Source organism: Diabrotica virgifera, chromosome 3, assembly GCF_917563875.1.
Source record: "Diabrotica virgifera virgifera chromosome 3, PGI_DIABVI_V3a".
NCBI classification, from domain to species: Eukaryota; Metazoa; Arthropoda; class Insecta; order Coleoptera; family Chrysomelidae; genus Diabrotica; species Diabrotica virgifera.
Genome location: NC_065445.1, coordinates 70,006,216 through 70,028,632, shown reverse-complemented (window position 1 = coordinate 70,028,632; position 22,417 = coordinate 70,006,216). Strand labels below are relative to the sequence as shown.

Sequence of the window (22,417 nt, the reverse complement as noted above, 5' to 3'; positions counted from 1 at the left end):
GTGTAGGAAACAGAGGTTGAACCTCGCAAAATGGACACAAGTCCGGTTTTTTTTTTCTAGTATATCAAGGGGTTCTTATTATGAGACTAACCTATTATTAAAAAATTTCGCCCCGGAATCTCCTTTTTCATCCCTTTAAAGGGGGCAATTTGTGGTTTTGGCGAAACATAGCCCTTCCTGTACGTTTTGCAAAAAATTTACTTAATAGTAAAGTGAAGAGGACTATATTTCCTACTATTTATTTCCCGACAGCATATGCCTATCACCCACCGTTTAGCGGGGGTGCCGCCCCAAAGTTGACAAATTTTTAAAAAGGATGTTAAAAAAAATATTTTTCCCTAACTGTAATGAAAATTAAGAAGAAACTCTAGGGAAATTAATCACAAATAAGTGGATGATTTTTGGTATAGGTTTCATTTAAGGGGAATTGCCCATTTTTTAATTACGGGATGTTACATTTTAAAAAACCCCTTTTTATACCATCTGAACCGCCTATGCTAGAGTAAAAAATCTTTCAGCGGTTATCCATGTACTGGTGTTATTTACAAATTTCTATAATTCACCCCAATTTTTTATCCGGAACCACCCCAAAAAAAAAGGAGAATTAATAAAGAAAGTGATTTTCTTGGAATCCTTCGTACACCATGCTCTTTATTAAAATGCTTCATATATCATTTTGTGCATGTTCTTATTATCCATGCTTTTTGACCCATATGGACATATGCTCCATCAATAGGGTTTTTCATAAATATATATGATTATTGCAACATCCCTGCGGAAACTACCCCTATCCTTGAAAATAAATTGCAGAAACTACCCCTATCCATTGGAGAGCATGTTTTGACGATTTTTTTTTTAAACAAAACTTATACAGAATTAAAGACCACTATTTTCTCTACAAATAAGGTCCTATGCATTTTTTTCGTATAAGCAACCGTTACGGCACAGTGGCGCCGCAAACCTCAGAAATGCTTTGGCGGGCTCCAGTTTTTGTTTTTTTTTTTTTCGTCACCTATTCATTTTATGGATAACGTACTTATGGAAAATAAAAGAACACACTGTCTGCTACACATTATGAAAAATAAAACCGGACTTGTGTCCATTTTGCGAGGTTTCCTACACTAAACGTAATATCATGTAATACAAAAATAAGAGTATACAAAACGATAATTAGACCCGCAATGGTATACGGGGAAGAGAGGTGGATTATGAATAAAACCATATAGAATAGATTGGAAGCCTGGGAAAGAAAGATATGTAATTCGCAGAATATTTGGCGGAAAAGTAGTTGAGGGAGAATGGAGAAGACGAACAAACAAAGAAGTGTACCAACTGTTTGCTAACCCGCTGATATCAAAAATAGTAAGAAAACACAGACTAGAATGTCTCGGTCATCTAGAAAGAATCAGCAGAATATATGGCATACTTATTAATAATCGAATAGAAGAAGAATACCAAGATATAGAAGCCGAAGAACAGGCTGGTTTTCGCGCAGGTCGATTTACAATATAATATCATGTTTTCTCCAATACTCAGATAATTGAAAAGACAGTTACTCGTGGCCAAGAAGTCCATCTGATGTTTGTAGACCTTAGAAAAGCATATGATAGTGTCCCGCTGGTTAAATTATGGGAGGCACTGGAGAAAACAAATGTAAATATAGAATTGGTTGAAGCCGTAAAAACTTTGTACTATCAACAAACAGCAAGAATTAAAACGGGAAATCTCATAACACCTGGATTCACAGTAACTAAAGGACTAAGGCAAGGATGCTGTATCTCACCAACACTATTCAAAATATACCTCGAAGCAGCACTCAACAAATGGAAGAAAAAATGTACGAATATGGGCATACCACTAAAGGACTCAACTTTGTACACGCTGTGCTTTGCGGATGACCAGGTGATCATCGCACAGGACTCTGAAGATCTTAGTTACATGATGCGAAAACTATTAGAAGAGTTTGCAGAGTAGGGTTTAGAAGTGAATATGGAGAAGATTGAATACATGAGTATCGGAGGAGACCAACATAGCTTCCGAGTAGAGGAAAATCGAGAAATAAAATTATGTGAAGACTACAAAAATACCTGGGAGTAAAGATCACTCAAGACGGAAAATTGGATGCAGCTATTAAGGAATGAAATATATAGGGTGAGACAGATAACTGGCCTATTAGAAATATCTCGAGAACTAAAGTCAACAGAATCATGAAAATTTGACCAAAAGGGTTTGGAAGGATGATCTATTAAATGAAAATATTTTCATCTCTTTGCAACTTCCGGTTATACCGGAAGTTGCTTATTGTTTTTTTTAAATGAGACACCCTGTATATTTTTACATTTTTGGATTCTCCTCAATATCTTCTTTCTTAAAATATGAGGTTTTGTAATATTATACAGGGTGTTTTAAAAGATATTTACGTTTTTTATTAATTTCGTAGCAACACTCACACCCTGTAGAATTGTAATAGTTTGACATTAAAAACTCTGCTTACGTTCAAGTGATTTTTAATATAGTCTACTATTGTTAAGAATCATTAGTATAGCTAATTTTGAAATTTTAGTATACTGGGTTAGTCGAAACTCACAATGAATATTTTCTGAGTTTTCTTAAATGGAACACCCTGTATTTTAGTATTGTAATGAAATGATATTTCATAGTACTTTTTTATTTTATAAGTATTCCCTATACTTAATTGCTTTAATTTGTGAGTTATTGGTGATTCAAGCTAAACATTAATTCCAACAAAAAATACGTAAAATTTTATTAGGTTGGCCGTGAAAAAATTCAATCACAAATAATTTTTCAGAAATAAATACATATTAATCCAGACTGATCCTTAAAATTACCAATAATGGTTTAGCTATCAAAATACCTACGTAGGTAAGATTGTTGGTGCGACTAACAATTAAGCACAAATTAAAGCAGTTAGGTATAGGGAATGCTTAAGAAATAAAAAAGTACCATAAAATTTCATTTCATTACAATACTAAAATACAGGGTGTTCCATTTAAGAAAACTCAGAAAATACTCATTCCGAGTTTCGATCAACCCTGTATACTAAAATTAAAAATTTAGCTATACTAATGATTCTTAACAATAGTAGACCATATTAAAAGTCATTTGAACGTAGGTAGAGTTTTAGATGTCAAACTACTACAATTCTACAGGGTGTGAATGTTGCTACGAAATTAATAAAAAAACGTAATTAACTTGTAAAATACCCTGTATAACATTACAAAACCTCATATTTTAAGAAAGAAGACATCGAAGAGAATCCAAAAATGTAAAAATATACAGGGTGTCCCATTTAAAAAAACGAAGTTATAAGCAACTTCCGATATAACCGGAAGTAGCGAATAGATGAAAATATTTTCATTAAAGATGACTCTTCAAAACCCCTTAATTCAAATTTTCATGATTCTGTTGCCTTTAGTTCTCGAGATATTTCTAATAGGCCCTTTATTTGCCTCACCCTGTACAGGGAAGAAAAGGCGTATCCTTATTGAGCAGCGTACTGTGGGATAAAAACATCACTAATGAAAATAAAAGAAGAAACACCATTTATATTATATTATATTTATATTATATTATAACACCATAATAAAAAGCATCACAACATAATATGGATTCGAAGTTTGGCCCCTAAAAGACAGAACAGAGAAAATGCTAAGAGCAACAGAAATGGACTTCTGGCGCCGTTCGGCGGGAATATTTAGACGCGACAGAATAAAAAACGAGAGAGTCCGAGAAATCATGGGGGTTACACATACTATTGTTGACGACATCAGGACGAAACAACTCAACTGGTACGGACACGTAAGAAGAATGCCGGAGAATAGAATACCAAGACAGATCCTCGAATGGCAACCAAGAGGAAGGCACAGACCAGGAAGGCCCAGAAGAAGTTGGAGAGGAGGAGTTGGTAGAGAAATCAGGGACAGAGAACTCGAGGACCATCTATAGAATGACAGAACGAAATGGAGATTGGAAATCGGAAGAGGTCGAAGAACGTTGTGAACCGATATTATATATTTGTATATCTAGAAAGAATGCAGGAAGGCAAACAAGTCAAGAATATTGGTTGGAGAGCACCGGAGGGCAAAAAAAGGGAGGAAGACCAAGAAGGAAATGGAGAGATGCAGTAATGGAAGACGTCAGTGAGTTGGGCATCAGATATTGGAAGCAGTCAGCTATGAATAGAAAACGATGGAAATTATCCATCCAGCAATGGGCCTAAAAGGCCTGTTAACCCTATACATACATACATATTGTTCGTCCTCTATAACTTTTCCCATGCGTCACGATTCATTTTCAAACAAATTAAGTCAAAACATAAAGTGAAACGAACGTCGATGTGTATATTTTGTATACTGTATCTGTATCGGCGTACAGTATGTTTTATTGACTACACACATCGGCGTACGTTTCACTTTATGTTTTGACTTTATTTGTTTGAAAGTGAATCGTGACGCATGGGAAAAGTTATAGCGGACGAACAATACATTTTGTAATCATCTTAAATCTGTTCAAAGGATTTGAGTTTCCTTTTTCTAAAGCTATATCTTGATAGTTTTTAATACGTCCTTCATATCTATAGCGTGTCATTATAAAAGTGATTTCGATAATAGCAATACAATTATTATTAATCAAACGCTTGTAAATATTATGTTGTAGAATTATCTCAGTATCCCAAGCTGGCAGGATCTGCTTACAAAAATACCTGGAAGTTATAATCTGTCTATCTGTAATTGATCGTTATTTGTTCATTTCAGTTGTAGAGTTTAACAACGATGATAAACTAACACTTAATTCATTACAGTTACCTGCATTCCTGCCATAGCTCGATAACTGATAAATTTTGTTATTAATTTGTTTGTGAAACAAACAAAACATCGTTATTTATGAATACCCTACATACAGTTGAGTCCACGAGTCTTTGTCATTAATACCTGGCGAGATAAAACACATATTTGATAACTCAAATTTTAACCCGTAATAGGAGCAGTAGGTACTTACTGTCACCTGCTGTTGCGTTTAGTAAATTTCAATTTCCGACTTATCATCTACTTATTTCGTATGCTTTAAATGATGACGCACGGGTAAAGACTCGTGGACTCAACTGTATACAATGGATCCTAAACCCTTTTTCAGTGCGTCATTAATTTTGACGTCATATTATAGGATTTTAAGAATGTCGCAAATCATTAGGTGTATACATGACATTTTAGTTAAATCTGACAGTTGTCAGAATATTTATATTTATATAAACATCAATATTTATAAAAATATTTTATTGTAAAAATAAATAATATAAAATCAAATTTCACTCTAAGTACAATGACCGATTATACCAATGACATAAAATATTTAGGTATATTTACGTCGCTGAAAAATACTAACCTAAAAATTACAATTGTCATTTTACTAATAAATCGATTTCATTAATTGCGAATTTCTAGTACTGGTCATAGGCGTCCGTTTTGGGTAGGTCAACAGTTATTTTATAGCATAATGTTTTTGTCTTGAATTTTCGAGCATTTTTGACACTAGATTATTAAATTATGAGGTATTCGAGTACTAGAAGTTACTCTTACTTTATGTTGGTAAAATACTTCGTTTTTTGTTGAAAAGTTCTTTCAATTTTTTTTCAAATTCCAAAAACGAAAAACTTTCAAATCGATTTTTCTAGAAAACGGTGCATCCTACCGACTTAAAGCAAGAGTACCTTTTAGTACTAGAATACCTCACAATTTAATAATCCGGTGTCAAAATGCATAACAGTTAAAAACAAAAAAGTTATACGATAAAATACCCGTTGCTCTACCCAAAACGGACGCCTATGACTGGTACTAGAAATTGGCAATCGATGGAATCGATTCATCTCTGAAAAGTAAATATGCATACCAATTTTCGTTTTTCTAAATAGAAGCCTTCTGGAGGTATTTAAGAAAAACTAATTTCATGACGCCATCTTCAAAGAGCTCTAGCTCCCTTCAGAAGCATTTTCGAACTAGGTGAATTGGGTTAAATTGTCTTAAAATTATCTGAGGAATCTCCTGTCTTTAGAGTTTCTGGACACCCTGTACACCTATAAGTATAAGTGTTTTTAATATGCAAATACCCGTCAAGGAATACATAATTTTCTAAGTTCAATGTATAATAGTGACAGAGGTACGTTTTTTTCTGTCACTTGCAACTGTAATGCGAGAGAATTCGATAATCTGTGACGCACTGAAAAAAGGGTTTGGGATGATCTGTACATATTATCTACATGTTTGTTTCCTGATCAGATCGTATTATAAAGACCAATTCCAGGTATTTATGACCTTGGCGAACAATTACCCTGTAGTTGCAGACAATATTTTCGTCCAATGAGACCATCTGAAATTTTAATGGGTTCTTTTTTAAAAATTAATACCACTTTCATTTTTATCATTTATTAACGTATCTTAGGTAAAACTGGCACAAATAACAGTGACAAATAATACTCTTAATGTTTACTAAATCTAAAATACTAATTTTTGAACTTTAGTTACATAGATAATACTTTGGTTTCAATTTGAGGTATATTTCTAATCAGAATAGCAAATTAAATCTAAACAGTTTGTTTATAAAGGATCTTACTTGGCAATATGGAGCAACATTTTGACTGAGAGTTTGGATTTCAGAAAGTTGTGTGCTACATGCTACAATGCACACTGCCGGTAATAACATATTATGGTTCCGAAACCATAACTTTGACTAAACATTCTGTAAATAAATTGAGAATAACCCAAAGAAAAATAGAAAGATCAATGTTAGAGAATTACAAGAAGAGATATGGTACCAAATAGGATAGTGAGAGAGAGGACCCAAGTGACAGATGTAATAGAAAAAATTGCACAAGCCAAATGGAAATGGGCTGGACATGTAGCACGTTTAAATGATAATAGGTGGACCAAAAGACTCATAGAATGGAGACCTAGAGAAGATAAAAGACACCCAGGTAGACCACCAAAAAGATGGATTAAGAGTGGATTGGACTTCAGAAGAACAGTGGAAAATTGGATATAGAAGGCATAAGAGAATAGTGGAAAAATATGGAGGAGACCTACAGGGTGAGTCATGAGGAACTGTACATACTCCTACCTCGTGTAGAGGCTCCTATGGGGAATAACAAATGACCATTAAAAAGTGTCTGCTCCCATTGTTTAATAATATACAGGGCGAGTTTCGCATTTTGACAGAAATTTGTATTCGTCATAATTTTTGAACGATCAGATCGATGTGTCTCTTATTTTGGTCAATCGTTACACTATTACCACCTAATCAACTGATTTATTCAAACAAGAAAAAAATCAGGTCCGGCTTCAAAAAAATTAGTTCGTTTTGGGTCTTAGAAAAAATTTCACCCTGTATACGCTTTTTGAAAACTATAATATGAATTTTACAAATTAGACAAATAGGCAATTAAAATGACTTATTTATTTTTTCCCCACACGATTACTTAATTTTTTATAAAAAAATCAAATTTGAGTATGAATAAAAAGTTTGGTAAAGTGAACCATAGATTTAAAAAAAATAACTTTTATTACAAAAATTAATTTTTTTTGAACAAATATTTAATTTATGTTACCACCATAGAGGTATATATTAACATAGAGGGAGCCTACCTTCCGCGCTTCCTGACGACAAGATCTCATGGACTGGTTTGCTGCATCTCTTTCTAACACATTGTATCGAAAATATATGATGACATTTAGTGTGAATGTAGGCACGGAAGAGGAGGACAACTGTAGCAGCTTTACTATGCGTAAGAGTGAAACAGCACTAATCCCAATAAAAAAGATGGTGTCGTCACTTCGCTCTGAATGACACTCTCTCTATGCTAATATATAACTCTATGGTTACCACCCAATCAACTGATTTATACAAACTAGAAAAAAATCAGGCCCAGATTTAAAAAATTAGTTCGTTTTGACCTTAGAAGAAATTCACCCTGTATACGATTTTTGAAAACTCTAATATGAATTTTACAAATTAGACAAATAGGCAACTAAAATGACATATCTATTTTTTTCTCTACACGATTACTTAATTTTTTATTAAAAAATCAAATTTGTTAAAATCGAAATTTTAACCTAAAACTGAAAAAATAATGAAATCACGGTTTAACTCGCTACAACTCTGTTCCATTTTAATATTTTTTTTCTGAAATTTTACAGCACATAATATGTCTTACCATTTTGAATATGAAAATTGTTGTAGACTTTCCGTCTTCTTCTCATAAAAGTTATGAATTTTTAAAAATAAAAGGTGCAGATTCGTGAATTGCAAAGTTAAATCGCAAAAATTAAGTGAAAAAATTTAAGATTTATCTATTTGATCACGTCTGTGAGTCCAAAGAGAAGTGTTATGGGTTTTAGATCTAGACGTGGTATAGAAAAAAAAAAATGGTGAAGCTTTTAATTTTGAGAAAAACGTTGTTTATTTTTTTTATTTTTATGGCAAAATTCCGATTTTGACAAATTTGATTTTTTTTATAAAAAATTTAGTAATCGTGTGGGGAAAAATAAGTACGCCATTTTAATTGCCTATTTGTCTAATTTGTAAAATTCATACTAGAGTTTTCAAAAAGCGTATACAGGGTGAAATTTTTTCTAAGACCAAAACGAACTAATTTTTTAAATCCGGGCCTGATTTTTTCTAGTTTGAATAAATCAGTTGATTGGGTGGTAACATAAATTAAATATTTGTTCAAAAAAATTTTTGTAATAAAAGTTAATTTTTTTAAATCTGGTTTCTAGTACATATTGTTCACTTTACCAAACTTTTAACTATTCATAGTCAAATTTGATTTTTTATAAAAAATTAAGTAATCGTGTGGGGAAAAAATAAATATGCCATTTTAATTGCCTACTTGTCTAATTTGTAAAATTCATATTAGTGTTTTCAAAAAGCGTATACAGGGTGAAATTTTTTTTTAAGACCGAAACGAACAAATTTTTTAAATCCGGGCCTGATTTTTTTCTAGTTTGTATAAATCAGTTGATTGGGTGGTAACATAAGTTAAATATTTGTTCAAAAAAATTCATTTTTGTAATAAAAGTTATTTTTTTTTATTTATGGTTCACTTTACCAAACTTTTAATTCATACTCAAATTTGATTTTTTTATAAAAAATTAAGTAATGGTGTGGGGGAAAAAATAAATATGTCATTTTAATTGCCTATTTGTCTAATATGTAAAATTCATATTATAGTTTTCAAAAAGCGTATACAGGGTGAAATTTTTTCTAAGACCCAAACGAACTAATTTTTTAAAGCCGGACCTGATTTTTTTCTAGTTTGAATAAATCAGTTGATTAGGTGGTAATAGTGTAACGATTGACCAAAATAAGAGACAAAACGATCTGACCGTTCAAAAATTATGACGAATACAAATTTCGGTCAAAATGCGAAACTCGCCCTGTATATTATTAAACAATGGGAGCAGACACTTTTTAATGGTCATTTGTTATTCCCCATAGGGGCCTCTATACGAGGTAGGAGTATGTACAGTTTCTCATGACTCACCCTGTATATAGTGGTTGCCAGAGGTTGAGGAATGATGTGCTACATTAAATGTATTAAATATTAAACAGAATCAGTGCTGGATGCAGATATTAAATATAATTCGTTCTGCATGGGGTAAATGTGTTGACATTCTAACAAAGTGGACTAAGATTCAGTCTCCAGGTTGTGACTGCGGTCATGAAAGACAGACCATAAAATACATTATTTCTGAAGGCCCTCTCCGAGCATATCCAGGATCATGGAGTGACTTCCTTGTCTGTAGCAATCCCTGAAGCAATAAACTGGATACGTAGCTCGACATTAACGTTTAATAAATATTATATTTAATACTTATTTGTAATTTCTTCATTTTCTTGTAAAGTTTGTATAATTTACTCTTTTTAAAAGTTTGTAGTTTATAGATTTGTTTCTAATTTATGCCATAAGCTAAATTTTAATCCCATAAAATATAGTAGTTAACATAAAAGTTCTACAGGAAATGTATCAGAACCACGACAACTAAGTAAAAGCTCCTTATTCGCACTTCCTTCATTCGCATTTTCACTATTCGCGGATTGAAAAAATGCATTACAATTCCTATATTCGCGGCCTAAGCTTTCTTAATTTGCGGATCGAATCGGTACATACATATACCTAAATAAAAAACATTAATATCTAAAATAGAACCTGGTAGCTGGTGGAGAATATACACCTAAGCAAGTTTTTAATGCAGACGAAACTGCACTGTTTTGGAAGAGAATACGAAATATAACATTTATTTCTAAAAGCGAAAAGTGTGCCCCTGGATTTAAGGCAACAAAAGCTAGAGTTACACTGCTGCTTTGTTCTAATGCATCTGGAGATTGTGTTATTAAACCATTGATGCTTTATATATCTTTAAATCCTCGTTCGTTAAAAAATCAAAACAAGGACGATCTGCCAGTGTTTTGGCGTGCCAATAAGAAAACGTGGGTTACAAGCGCTTTTTTGTGACTGGTTCCGGAATTGTTTTGTTTCTGAAGTTGAAACTTATTTGAAATCGAAGAATTTAGACTTTAAAGCAGTTCTAGTTTTGGACAATGCCCCAGGTCATCCTCGCGAACTTGAAACTATGCATTCAAATATAAAAGTGACATTTTTACCTCCCAATACGACGGCTTTGCTTCAAACTATGGAGCAAGGAATAATACAGGTCTTTAAGCTCTATTTTAAACGAACTTTCAAAATGATACGTACTGAATAATATGAAATGTGACCCTGATGTGAATGTTATGGAATCCTGGAAGAAATTCGACATAGAAAAATGCATCGTAAACATAAAAAAATCATTGCAAAAACTGAAACTATACAAATTGAAATCATGCAGGAAAAAACTGTGGCCTGTTCTGACTGCGGGAAATGAGGAAGAACTTGTGCAAGTTTAAACTTTTAACTGCAAACATTGCAGAAATTGCGAGTGGATAGGACGATGTGGGTTCGAACAGATAGAGTCAAGTGACGTTCAGGAGTTGCTTGAATGGCAAGATGAAGATTTGACTGATACAGACTTGAAGGAAATGTTAAATTTACAACCCATCGGAGAAGAGGCTTCAACAAGCACTAGAAACGTGGGATTTAATTTGAACAATCTTAGTGAAGGTTTAAGAATGGCAAATGAGCTTTGTGATTTCTTTATGAAAATTGATTCATCATGGAACGAAATCTTATTTTTAAGAGACAAATTGCTAATGCCACTGCTGAATATCAGTTTGAATTGAAGAAGTTTTTAAAAACTGCCAAGCAAGAGAAAATTACTAAATTCTTTAAACTATTGCTTAAACCTGAAGATAACATGTAATTAATCAATATGTATTGCCAAAAACTTTTTTCAATTAAACTGATTTTTTAATGTATTTTCTTTTTTTATTTCTTCACCTAGGAACGTATCCCCTACAACCTCAAATAAATTACCATTCCATATTCACCGTTTCTGTTTTCACGGCATATTTACGGAACATATAACCCGCGAATAAAGAGCTTCTACTGTATCTCTATTCTGTTAATCACATATTCAATTAGCCTCCTAAATAATACTACTAAATGACTTATGCTCTATACTCATACTTTAGCACCTCAGAAATTTTTTCACCGATCATTGTACATGGCGCGTTAGGATGACCTGCAAAAGTGAACGGAAAAATACTCGCATCGGCCACCCTTAATTTCTTAAGACCATAAACGTTAAAGTTCCGATCAACAACAGCTCCTTCTTTAGGATCAGTCCCTGTGGGACAAGTTCCCGCTGGGTGGTAAGCTGCCATACCCATGGTTCTTATATAACAATACCAGAAATTTTTGCTCAAAAATTCGGTATTGGCGCAAGTCGGTAGTTGTTTAACTTCCAGAACTGGTGCTATAGATTGGAAAGCATTGGTCTTCGTTAGGTTTAGAACGAATTGTATTCCTTCGTAGATTGTATCAATATCTTTATGACCTGGGTCAGTTAGAAGATTCAAATTTATTAGAGGGTAATCATAGGGACTGCTGCTTTTTAATCTCGCAGTACCTTGTGAACGACTTTTGAGCAGTAGAACTGTTAAGCTGAAGGGACCGTTTATAGTATGGTTGTATAAGGCATTCCATGTTTCATTATTGATATTCTGAAATTTTTGACCTAATGCAGATGGAGTGGAAGAAGATAAAACTATTTCAACATCGGGATACTCGTGGTCTGGTTCTAGTTTTGTGTTATAGAAGAGTGCTCCATCTATCTTGTTAGCAGCAGCTAGATCTCCTACTCCGTGTAAGTAATCTTTTATTTGATCTTCTAGAGGTTTCGATTGTGGGGTATAATTCGAAGAAAATGGCAAACCGCAATACACTGTTTCGTGTAGATGGCTACCAACTTGTAGATCTTGTATTACAGAAATATTAAAGCGTTTTAGATGTTCTTTAGGCCCTACTCCCGAAAGCATTAAAATGTGAGGTGAAGAGAATACTCCTGCAGATAGTATTATTTCTTTTCTAATTTTTGCTCTGTAAGTTTTCTTGTCTTTCGTAAAAATAACTCCTGTTGCCCTTTTTGTAGAGTTATTTATCTCGATTTTGATAACGTAACTGCCTTGTGAGATTAATAGGTTGCTTCTTCCAGCTGCTGGCTTCAAAAAGGCCGTTGCTTGATCAAACCGTCTTCCATCTTTGGTGTTCAATTGTAATATGGTGGATCCTACTTCTCTTTTTCCATTGTAATCTGTAATATTTATGCCTAATTCCTTAGTAGCTGCAAGAAACATCCTGGTGTAGTTTGATGAGGGTTGGTGGTGGTTGGTGTAAAGATACCCGTCTGTTCCGTGATATTCCCAATCTATGACTGCTTCTGAGTTGGTTTTAACGAAATCCTCGGATTTCTTAAAATACTGAAGGACGTTTTCATACTTCCAACTGGTGTCTTTAACTAACTGCGCCCAATGGTCGAAATCTTTGTTGTTGCCTCTTGCGTAGACCAACTCGCTGATTAAAGATGTTCCTCCCATCCCTTTGCCTGCTGGAGTGTTGCACTGTTGGTTTACCGTACCTAGAAAATTAAAGAAGAATCAGATTTTGCCTATCATCAAGACGTATCGTTTTAGTATATACATTAGTAATTTATCTAATTGATATAAGAGGATAAAGATCTGCGCAGGAGAAAAATCTAGTAGAAATCTAGCAGAAAAAATGTAGTAATTTTTTGGTTAGTACAAATGAAGTGATAATATACTGGAAAAAAAGTTTTGAGAAATTTTGGACCTACAAAATTAAAAAAGAAAAGAGAATTTGAAGCAAAAGGTTTATGTGTAATTACAGAAAAAATACAAATAGACCAGGGCGGATCTGTTTTGAGGTGGATGTGAGAGGTGGCATTCGGATTTTTACAGATGAAGTTAACAACATACTTAAACCGTCTACCAGATTTCATTAAAATCGACTCAATAGATTTTGCTTAATAATTTTGCAATCTAAATTTTTTTAAAAAAGATCAAATTTTTTAATAACTTTTTGAACAAAGGTAGACTATTTAGAAGTTTGCTAATTTTTTTACATATAAAGAGGTTCTCTACCTATCTAATACACTTTATAGAATTAAAATCGGATTATTTAAGCGGCCTCAGCACTGTTTTAAAATTATAAACAATGTTTTGGCTTATAAACAAATACAGTGAGGACGTTTGAATTGGAATAAATTCATTTTCTTGAGAATGGGCGACTCTGGAGATAAATCCCGAAATAGATCGATTTTTATTTTTAAATTATAATTTTTTGGCATAAATATCAAACTAGTGACGTCATCCATCTGGGTGTGATGACGTAATCTAAATATTGGAATTAATTTAATTCAAAATTTTTTTTTTATTCAAACCCTCTATAAATAATTATATTAATGTTTATATTAGTGAATAAAAAATTGAATAGCCTTTCGATTGAGCTATCACACGGCACCTATTCTCATTTAAAAAAAATATCGATTACGTCATCATGCCCAGATGGATGACGTCACTAGTATGATATTTATACCAAAAAATTAGAATTTAAAAATAAAAATCGACTTGTTTCGGGATTTACCTACAGACACGCCTATTCTCGAGAAAAGGAATTTATGCCAACTCAAACCTCCTCACTGTATTTGTTTATAAGCCAAAAAATTGTTTATAACTTTAAAACAGTGCTGAGGCCGCTTAAATAATCCGATTTTAATTCTGTAAAGTGTATTAGATAGGTAGAGAACCTCTTTATACGTAAAAAATCTTTGTTCCAAAATGAATCGTTTTAAAGTTATAAGCAAAGAAAGTAGAAAAAAATCAATGTTTTTCGAAATTTTTAAATATTTTAATTTTTTTATTAATGTTCCGGGCATATTTGAGAAGGAGAATAAGTCAATTATTATTGTTGAAGTTGTCACCTAAATTTATCTGCAAAAATCCGAATGCCACCTCGTACATCCAAAAATAGACGTTTTTTCACAGATTCGTCCTGGTCTAAAATGGAGCTTTGTGATATTAGAGGTTAGTGGTTATAGTAGATCGTTGCATGGTTATATAGAAAATATTTCCGTGTGGTTTCAAACGCCACCAAGATTTAGTGCAATCACTGAAAGTGGATATGAGCTATTACCTCCGATTTCGTTGATCCTCCATTGATTTTCATGAAAATTGGAGAGTGGGCACAAGGCACAAAAATGACATGATGCCAACTTGCGCTTTTACCCTGGGGGATAAACGCCATCCTTCTCGGGGGTGAAAATAATTTTAAAAATCCTCACCAGTGTGAAGAAGGTATTGATTTTTGTCAAAAACTATGCATTAAGCTACTTCGATTTTAATACAAAAAACCTAGCATATAAGCTAGGCTAAAGCTACAGTGTTAGCTTGTAACAGTTATATTACTGTTTTACAATGTAAAATCATCTACATGACCTGTTCTATACATTTGTAAAAATGTCTTGAAAGGATCAATAAATATTTCTATTTCTATACCTATAATAGAAAGCTACTCACAAATAAATGATAGAATACAAAGGACGATATTTAAATTTGATGGCAACAGTGGCGTGCTGGCCCACCCCTTATTTTTAGATAGGGAATAGCGGTCGTGTGCTATCTCATTTGAAAGGTTATTCAGTTCTCTATTCAGAAATATTAACATTGACATAATTATTTATACAGGGTGTCTAATCATTTTTTTCTGTTTTCTGTCAGCAGTAGAATGTATTTTGAATTAAATAAATTACATACATTCTTCTTTTTGTGTCAATTAATTTAATTCAAAATAATTTTTCTTGGACATCCTGTATAAATAATTATGTCAATGTTAATATTTCTGAATAGAGAATTGAATATCTATTTAAAAATAAGGGGTGGGGGAAGTGGAAGGGAAAGGGTTGGCAAATGATGGAATGTACCGTAAAAATTTGTCCCCCTTCGTCAAAAAATCGATCTGTTTCGTCATTTCCTTAAAATCTAATAAATAATGCCAAATATCGAGGTGGACTGTTTTCTTTGGCCCACACTGTATATTCTGACTTATATGTGTTAGTTGGAATAATTTCAAACACGATGTCGTCGATACAAGAAAACAGATAATTCAATATCACTCAAACAATAATATTTAAAAAATATTATATTTTACTAGAAGAAACTGTTAGAGATTTTTAGCCAAGATGTCTAAATCAATATTTCAAAGAATTTGACAACGGATATTGAAAAAGCAGCTTATAAGACCGGAGACAAGAAAAATTGACAGGACACCCTACACAAGAAGGATGAAGAGATTACGAAGGAGTCAACAATTATTGAAAAATGCAGCAATTGAAAAGAATCGGGCATATCACAAGTGTTTTAACACACGTAGGGCAAAATAGAACACACAAAACAAGAAATATACAGGGAAGCTCAGAACGAAACAAAAATGATTACAAGGCAAACGTATCAACAATCATGGGGGAAGTTTATTCAAACATAAAATGATTTACCTCGAGTTTTGCTTACCTAATTATAAAAAACGAGCGTGACACTTGAGGAGTGCCGACAGAAGTGAATACTTCTTTGGATCCGATTCGAATGATTTGATTCGATCCCACCTGTTCCGATTAGATTCCATTCGATTCAATTTGATCCGATTCGGTTTTATTAAATTTGATTTAATTTGACTAAATTTTATTTTATAAAACTACACATAATACAGTCAATAATATCTACAAAATTCGGGATCTATACTTGAAGTCACCCTGAAACCAGTCAAACAATAGAAAATTCGGGATCTGTACTTAGTTTTATTAAGAAAGCTTAATAGGTCTGGATACCGCGTATGAAAAAAAAGTTGATTAATAGCAAGGTGAAAATTTGTTAATAGCTTAAGGGTGTCTAGTCAGATAAACTTTGATATATGGGAACACTGAAACAGGGGCAGTTTTACTTGTCGAACAGGTTAACGATTTGGAACGGTCAGACCACGAAAACGGCACATTTATTTTGTCCGACAGAATAGACTAAAACTCTCCGAATAGAGATTAAACTCTCATGCAAAAATCAGACTGCTATTTATTACCTGTCATAATTCCTGTCAATTGACATATTCTACATGTTCCACTCATTAAAACGCCCATTTGGTGATAAATAGCAGTCTGATTTTTGCATGAGAGTTTAATCTCTGTTCGGAGAGTTTAAGTCTGTTCTGTCGGACAAAATACATATGCCGTTTTCGTGGTCTGACCGTTCCGAATTTTTAACCTGTTCCACAATTAAAACTTCCCCTGTTCCAGTGTTCCCATATATCAAAGTTTATCCGACTAGACAATCTTAAGTTATAAATTTTCAGCTTGCTATTAATCAACTTTTTTTTCATACGCGGGATCCAGACCTATAAAAGTTTAAGTAAGAAAGTTAAAATATTTATATTACTGTATTCCGCAAGGTTACTACACGCGTCTCAATTTTTCGAATGCGCCAAATAGGATTTTGACCCCGTGCAAAAACACCATACCACAGTATAAAGAGGGACAGTAGAACCACTCTCCGAAAAATTGGAAGTAAAATCTGTAGTCGCGCATGGCGACCGCGCAATGTTGGCAGTCGCTTTTGCCCCACTCTCGCATTGCTAGTCGCATAGAAACGTACGGATTTTAACAGGGAAAACCCGCATCCACCACTGGTGAATTGCCAATTGCGTACTGCCGGTATTACTTCTTGAGATCAAAGCGCCGACAGGTTTTACTGTGGTACCTCTATATACTGTGACCATACCGAGCGATTAGAAGTATTCACTTCAAAAATGAATAAGAACAGAAAAAGATACAGCCCGCTTAAAAGTCATTAACGAACAACAATGAATATAACACAATGGGAATCTGTGGTATTACCCTAGCAGTTGTATAGAAGAGGATTTAGGCCGATGCCACATTATGCGTTTTGAACGGATGCGGTGAAAACGCATCCGTTTCCAACGCAACCGGACCGACCTGTCACACTATGCGTTTAGTCTTGTGCAGTTTGTAAGCGCGTACCGATGACTCAAAACGCATCCGTTTCCAACGCAACCGGACCCATCTGTCACACTATGCGTTTTCACCGGATGCGGTGGAAACGCATCCGGTCAAAACGCATAATGTGGCATCGGCCTTAGAAGAACAAACTTCATGCGGAAAGGTACAAGCTATCGAAATGAGATTTCTTAGAAGAGCGAAAAGCATTACAAGATTTGACAGAGTCAGAAATGAAGATGTAAGGCAAGCATTGAATATCTACTATCGACGAGAAAATAAAAGATTACAGAACAATATCGAAATAACATAAATAGAATCAATGAAAATGGTAAAGGAGGAAATACAGCTTTAGATTAAATTCGATTCGGGGCCACCACCATCGGCTGACTAAGGTTTCTGCTTTCCATCGTCTTCAGAGCCGCGTGTGGAGTATTCCGAAGCGAACTGAATCCAAGCTGTCGAACTATGCATATTAATAAAATATTAAATGCGTACGGACGCGTTTAGTCCAGGGCGCATCTGTTTTGAGATGGACGTTGAGAGGTGACTCAAATTTTTTTGCAGAAATTGCTTGAAAATAAATCAAACAATAATATTTGAGTTATCCTCCCTCTCAAAAAGGTCCGGAACATTGTTTAAATAATCAAAATGTCAAAAACTAAAAGAAAAATTCGATTTTTTTCTTCGTTTTTTGATTATAACTTCAAAAGTATTCATTTCCGAAAATAGTTGTACTGACATAAAAGTTGCGTAATTAAATTTCCTACAATATAGGATTTGTTAAAAATTTAAAAAATAGTCACCCTAGCTGCAAAATAGCAATAATTGCGAAAAAACCATACAAAAACAAGTATTCGCATTTTACGTTTTTCAACCATTTATGCTACACTTAGGACCTTGATATTTCATCCAGAAAAACTTTATGATACAGTAAAACAATATTGTAAATTTCATTAAGATCGGTTCAATAGATTTTGCAAAATAAATTTTGCAATCCAGCTTTCGCAAAAAAATTCATTTCTTCAAAATGTTACAGGACTGAAAATAAAGCAGATAGCAAGTTGGATTTTTTTTTGCTTATAGAAGTGTACTGTATCTTTCATTTGAAATTTTCAAAATTAAAATCGAATAATTACCACGGCGTCAGAAAATTTTTGAAATAAACAATAATTTTTGGTGCTACGCGCAGGACAGCGGTGTTCGATTCACACAAGTTGATTTCCACCAAAATTTCTTCCAATCTTTATCTAATATATTATTTTCTTACTCTATATTTTGTTGTATTTTAATATTTTAATTCCACAAAAATCAAACTAATGTTATTATTGTTTGTGAAATATTGTTTAAACAATTGCATATGTTTAAAAATAATAAACTTTTATTATTTAAGTTAAAATATGTTAACAAAGAAAGTTTTTGCAAATAAAAGTGTTATTTCAAAGGATAGAGTATGTGTTTTTATTTTGCAATAAAATATTTATTTATTTATATCGAAATGTAATAAAAATTAAAATGTATCAATCATTATCAAAGGTCATTGGAATGCCCAATCAAAACAAACTATCCGCTGTCCTGCGCGTAGCACCAATAATTATTGTTTATTTAAAAAAATTCCTGACGCCGTGGTGTTAATCGATTTTAATTTTGCAAAATTGCAAATGAAAGGTACAGTACACTTCTATATGCAAAAAAATTTTCACCTTGCTATCTGCTTTATTTTCAGTCCTGTAATATTTTGAAAAAATGATTTTTTTTTACGAAAGCTGGATTGCAAAATTTATTTTGCAAAATCTATTGAACCGATCTTAATGAAATATACAATATTGTTTTACTGTATCATATAGTTTTTCAGGGTGAAATATGAAGGTCCTAAGTGTAGCATAAATGGTTGAAAAGCGTATAATGCGAATACTTGTTTTTGTATGTTTTTTTCACAATTATTGCTATTTTGCAACAAGGGTGACTATTTTTTAAATTTTTAACCAATTCTATATTATAGGAAATTTAATTATGCAACTTTTATGTCAGTACAACTTTTTTCGAAAATGAATACTTTTAAAGTTATAATCAAAAAACCAAGAAAAAAATCGAATTTTTCCTTAATTTTTTAACATTTTGATTATTTAAATAATGTTCCGGACCTTTTTGAGCGGGAGGATAACTCAAATATTATTATTTGAGTTATTTTTAAGCAATTTCTGCAAAAAAATTTGAGTCACCTCTCAACGTCCAAATGTACTAATATTTTTACAGATGCGCCCTGGTCTAGTTAGCAACATCCTATCTAGACTAGAGACAGAGAAAATTCGGAAATGTTTTTAGCGATTTTCAGCGAAACGGTAAGTTTTATCATAAAATTAGTTCTAACAAAAAATGTAGATTAGATAATTATCTATAAAAAATGTCTTATTACTTTTTTTCCTAAGAGCCACCGTTTTTGAGATACAATCATTCAAAAAGTTGTAATCGTCATAATATGCGCACACGTTTCCACACCACCTTTGAGGTAGTGTACTTATCTCGTTTTTTTAACGTGGTTTCCCCAGTAGGCCTATTCCACGGATTCTGTTTAATTAGGTATTGAATAATTGATATTGGCAAGGGTTAAAAATGATAAAAGTTATAAAAAGCGGTATAAATTAAGAAAAGGGAAATTTATCCAACTGGTTCATAATTTTCTAATACTTCTGCTTCCTCTTCTCCTTGTTCTTTTTCTTCTTCTTCACCTTCTAGTTCTTCTTCTTCTTCACCTTCTAGTTCTTCTTCTTCTTCCTGTTCTTCTTCTTCTTCTTGTTCATCCTGGGTGCAAGTAAATTGCCCAAATAATGACACAGCGCATGGCTCCTCGATAGAATCAAATGAATCCTCAATTGTTGGTGATTCAACATTGGAGCACGACCGATTTTGACAATTAGTGTATGCTAGGGAGCGTTCAAGTATTACGTAACGCAATTTTTGAAGATTTTTGACCCCCCCTCCCCCATGTAACGCACCGTAACGTTTTTCTGTACCCCCCTCCCCCTACCTAAACGTTACGTAACACCCAAGTAACCATTTGAACCTAAATGGAAAACTAGGTTGCGAAAAGTACCGGAAACTCGGTAAAAGAACTTTGTTATTATTTTAATCTCATTTGAGGTAATAATAAAAACTTACAATCATCATCCAGCCTCACATGTCCACTGCTGAACATAGGCCTCCTCCCCTCGTTTCCAACCACGTCTATCCTGCGCCGCTCTCATCCAGTTTTTATTTAGCTTTCTTACGTCGTCAGTCCATCTTATAGGCGGTCGACCAACGCTTCGCTTGTCTTCTCTTAACCTCCATTCCAATAAACTTTTTGTCCATCGCCCATCTGTCATTCTGGCTATGTGTCCTGCCCATCTCCACTTCAACCTGGCTATCCTTTCGATGACGTCAGTCACCTTTGTTCTTCTCCTGATTTCTCCGTTTTTGATTTTGTCTTGCAGAGTTATTCCTAACATTGACCGCTCCATTCTTCTCTGCGGTACTCTTAGTTTGGTAGCCGAGGCTTTAGTTAAGGTAAGTGTTTCTGATCCGTACGTCAAGACTGGGAGGACACACAAATCAAATACCTGTCTCTTTAGGCATGTGGACAACTCACTTTTAAAAGTTTCTCTCAGTTTTCCAAATACTGCCACCCAAGAACGATTCTTCTATTCAGTTCATGTGTCTGCTTATCACTGCTAATCGTAATTTCATGTTCCATGACATGAAATATGTCCAAAACTTACAATAATAATATTTTATTACCAATTTTACATTTATTTTTTCCCTACTTGGCCCCATCCTTACATACATTATTGGCTTCATCCTTTATTGTTCTTCTCATGTATTTTTCTATTTTATCTTTTTTAATAAAAGCTTAAAATAAAATAACGTATTTATTATTTCAACATTTTATTTTGCTTAGTAAAAATTTTTGTATAACGAATTATATACGATGTTGCCAGTAGTTTCGGAAAAATAGTGAAAAAAATGTGTAAAACTTTTTGTTCTTCAACGCCCTGTATCGTGAAAAAGCTTGCCGTTACAAAAATGAATTAGTAAGCAAACCCCAATTATTTTTTAATTTTTCACCTATCCTAGAGATCGTGTTACCTTTTTCTGAAACACCCTGTATATATTTATAAGAAGGCACTTATGGAATAAAATTATTTCTGTCCTTGTTTGAAACAATTTTAAAAACGCTAAGACCCGTAGATTTTCATAGGTATATCAAAATGTGTGTTTTTTAAACATAAATTTAAATGTACAGGGTGATTCACGCAAGCCTACCGTAGTCCATAATGGACTACGGTATGGGTGGAACACCCTGTATAGTTTTATATTTTTAAAAGCTGCTTAACAATCTGATTTCATGGTCTTTATGAATAATACAGGGTGATCATTTAAAATTATAATGTATGGAAACCACTTATGGAATAACATTGCTTGTGTCATGTGTCATTATTTTAGAAAATTATAAAAACGTTAAGATACTTCAACTTTTAAATTCAACTATGGACTATTTAAACATAAATTTGAATATACAGGGTGATTCACTCAAGTCTAGCATAGTCCATTATCTTTAATTTTAATTAAACACCCTGTATATTTTTGTTTTTAGAAGCTGCTTAACAACCTCATCTCAAAAATGTGTATTATGTAGGGTCTATTATGAATAATGCAAGTGAAATTTTGAAATTATGTATAATTTTCGTCAAGATATTTCACATAAAACTTTTTTTTATTGGCATGGACTTTATGTCAATCAGCCAGTCACAACATGACTACATAACAACACATAAAACTTTGAAATTAATAATTCAGGAATCACACCTTAAAATAAGGGTATTATTTTTTAAATATCTATCAATTTTCTAAAC

At 33.2% G+C, this 22,417-nt stretch overlaps 2 protein-coding genes across 4 annotated transcripts in view; one reads left to right on the top strand and one right to left on the bottom strand.

Annotated features, from left to right (window-relative positions):
* LOC126881894 (calsyntenin-1) overlaps positions 1 to 22,417 on the top strand; it is a 673,839-nt gene that overhangs the window by 17,154 nt on the left and 634,268 nt on the right. The gene's annotated exons all lie outside the window — the stretch shown is intronic.
* Positions 6,425 to 22,417, bottom strand: part of LOC126881895 (glucose dehydrogenase [FAD, quinone]-like) — a 176,938-nt gene continuing 160,945 nt past the window's right edge. The window contains exon 3 of the mRNA XM_050646549.1: positions 6,425 to 13,088. Coding sequence (XP_050502506.1) covers positions 11,620 to 13,088 — 1,469 coding nt within the window. The 3' untranslated portion in view covers positions 6,425 to 11,619. The remainder of the gene's footprint in view (positions 13,089 to 22,417) is intronic.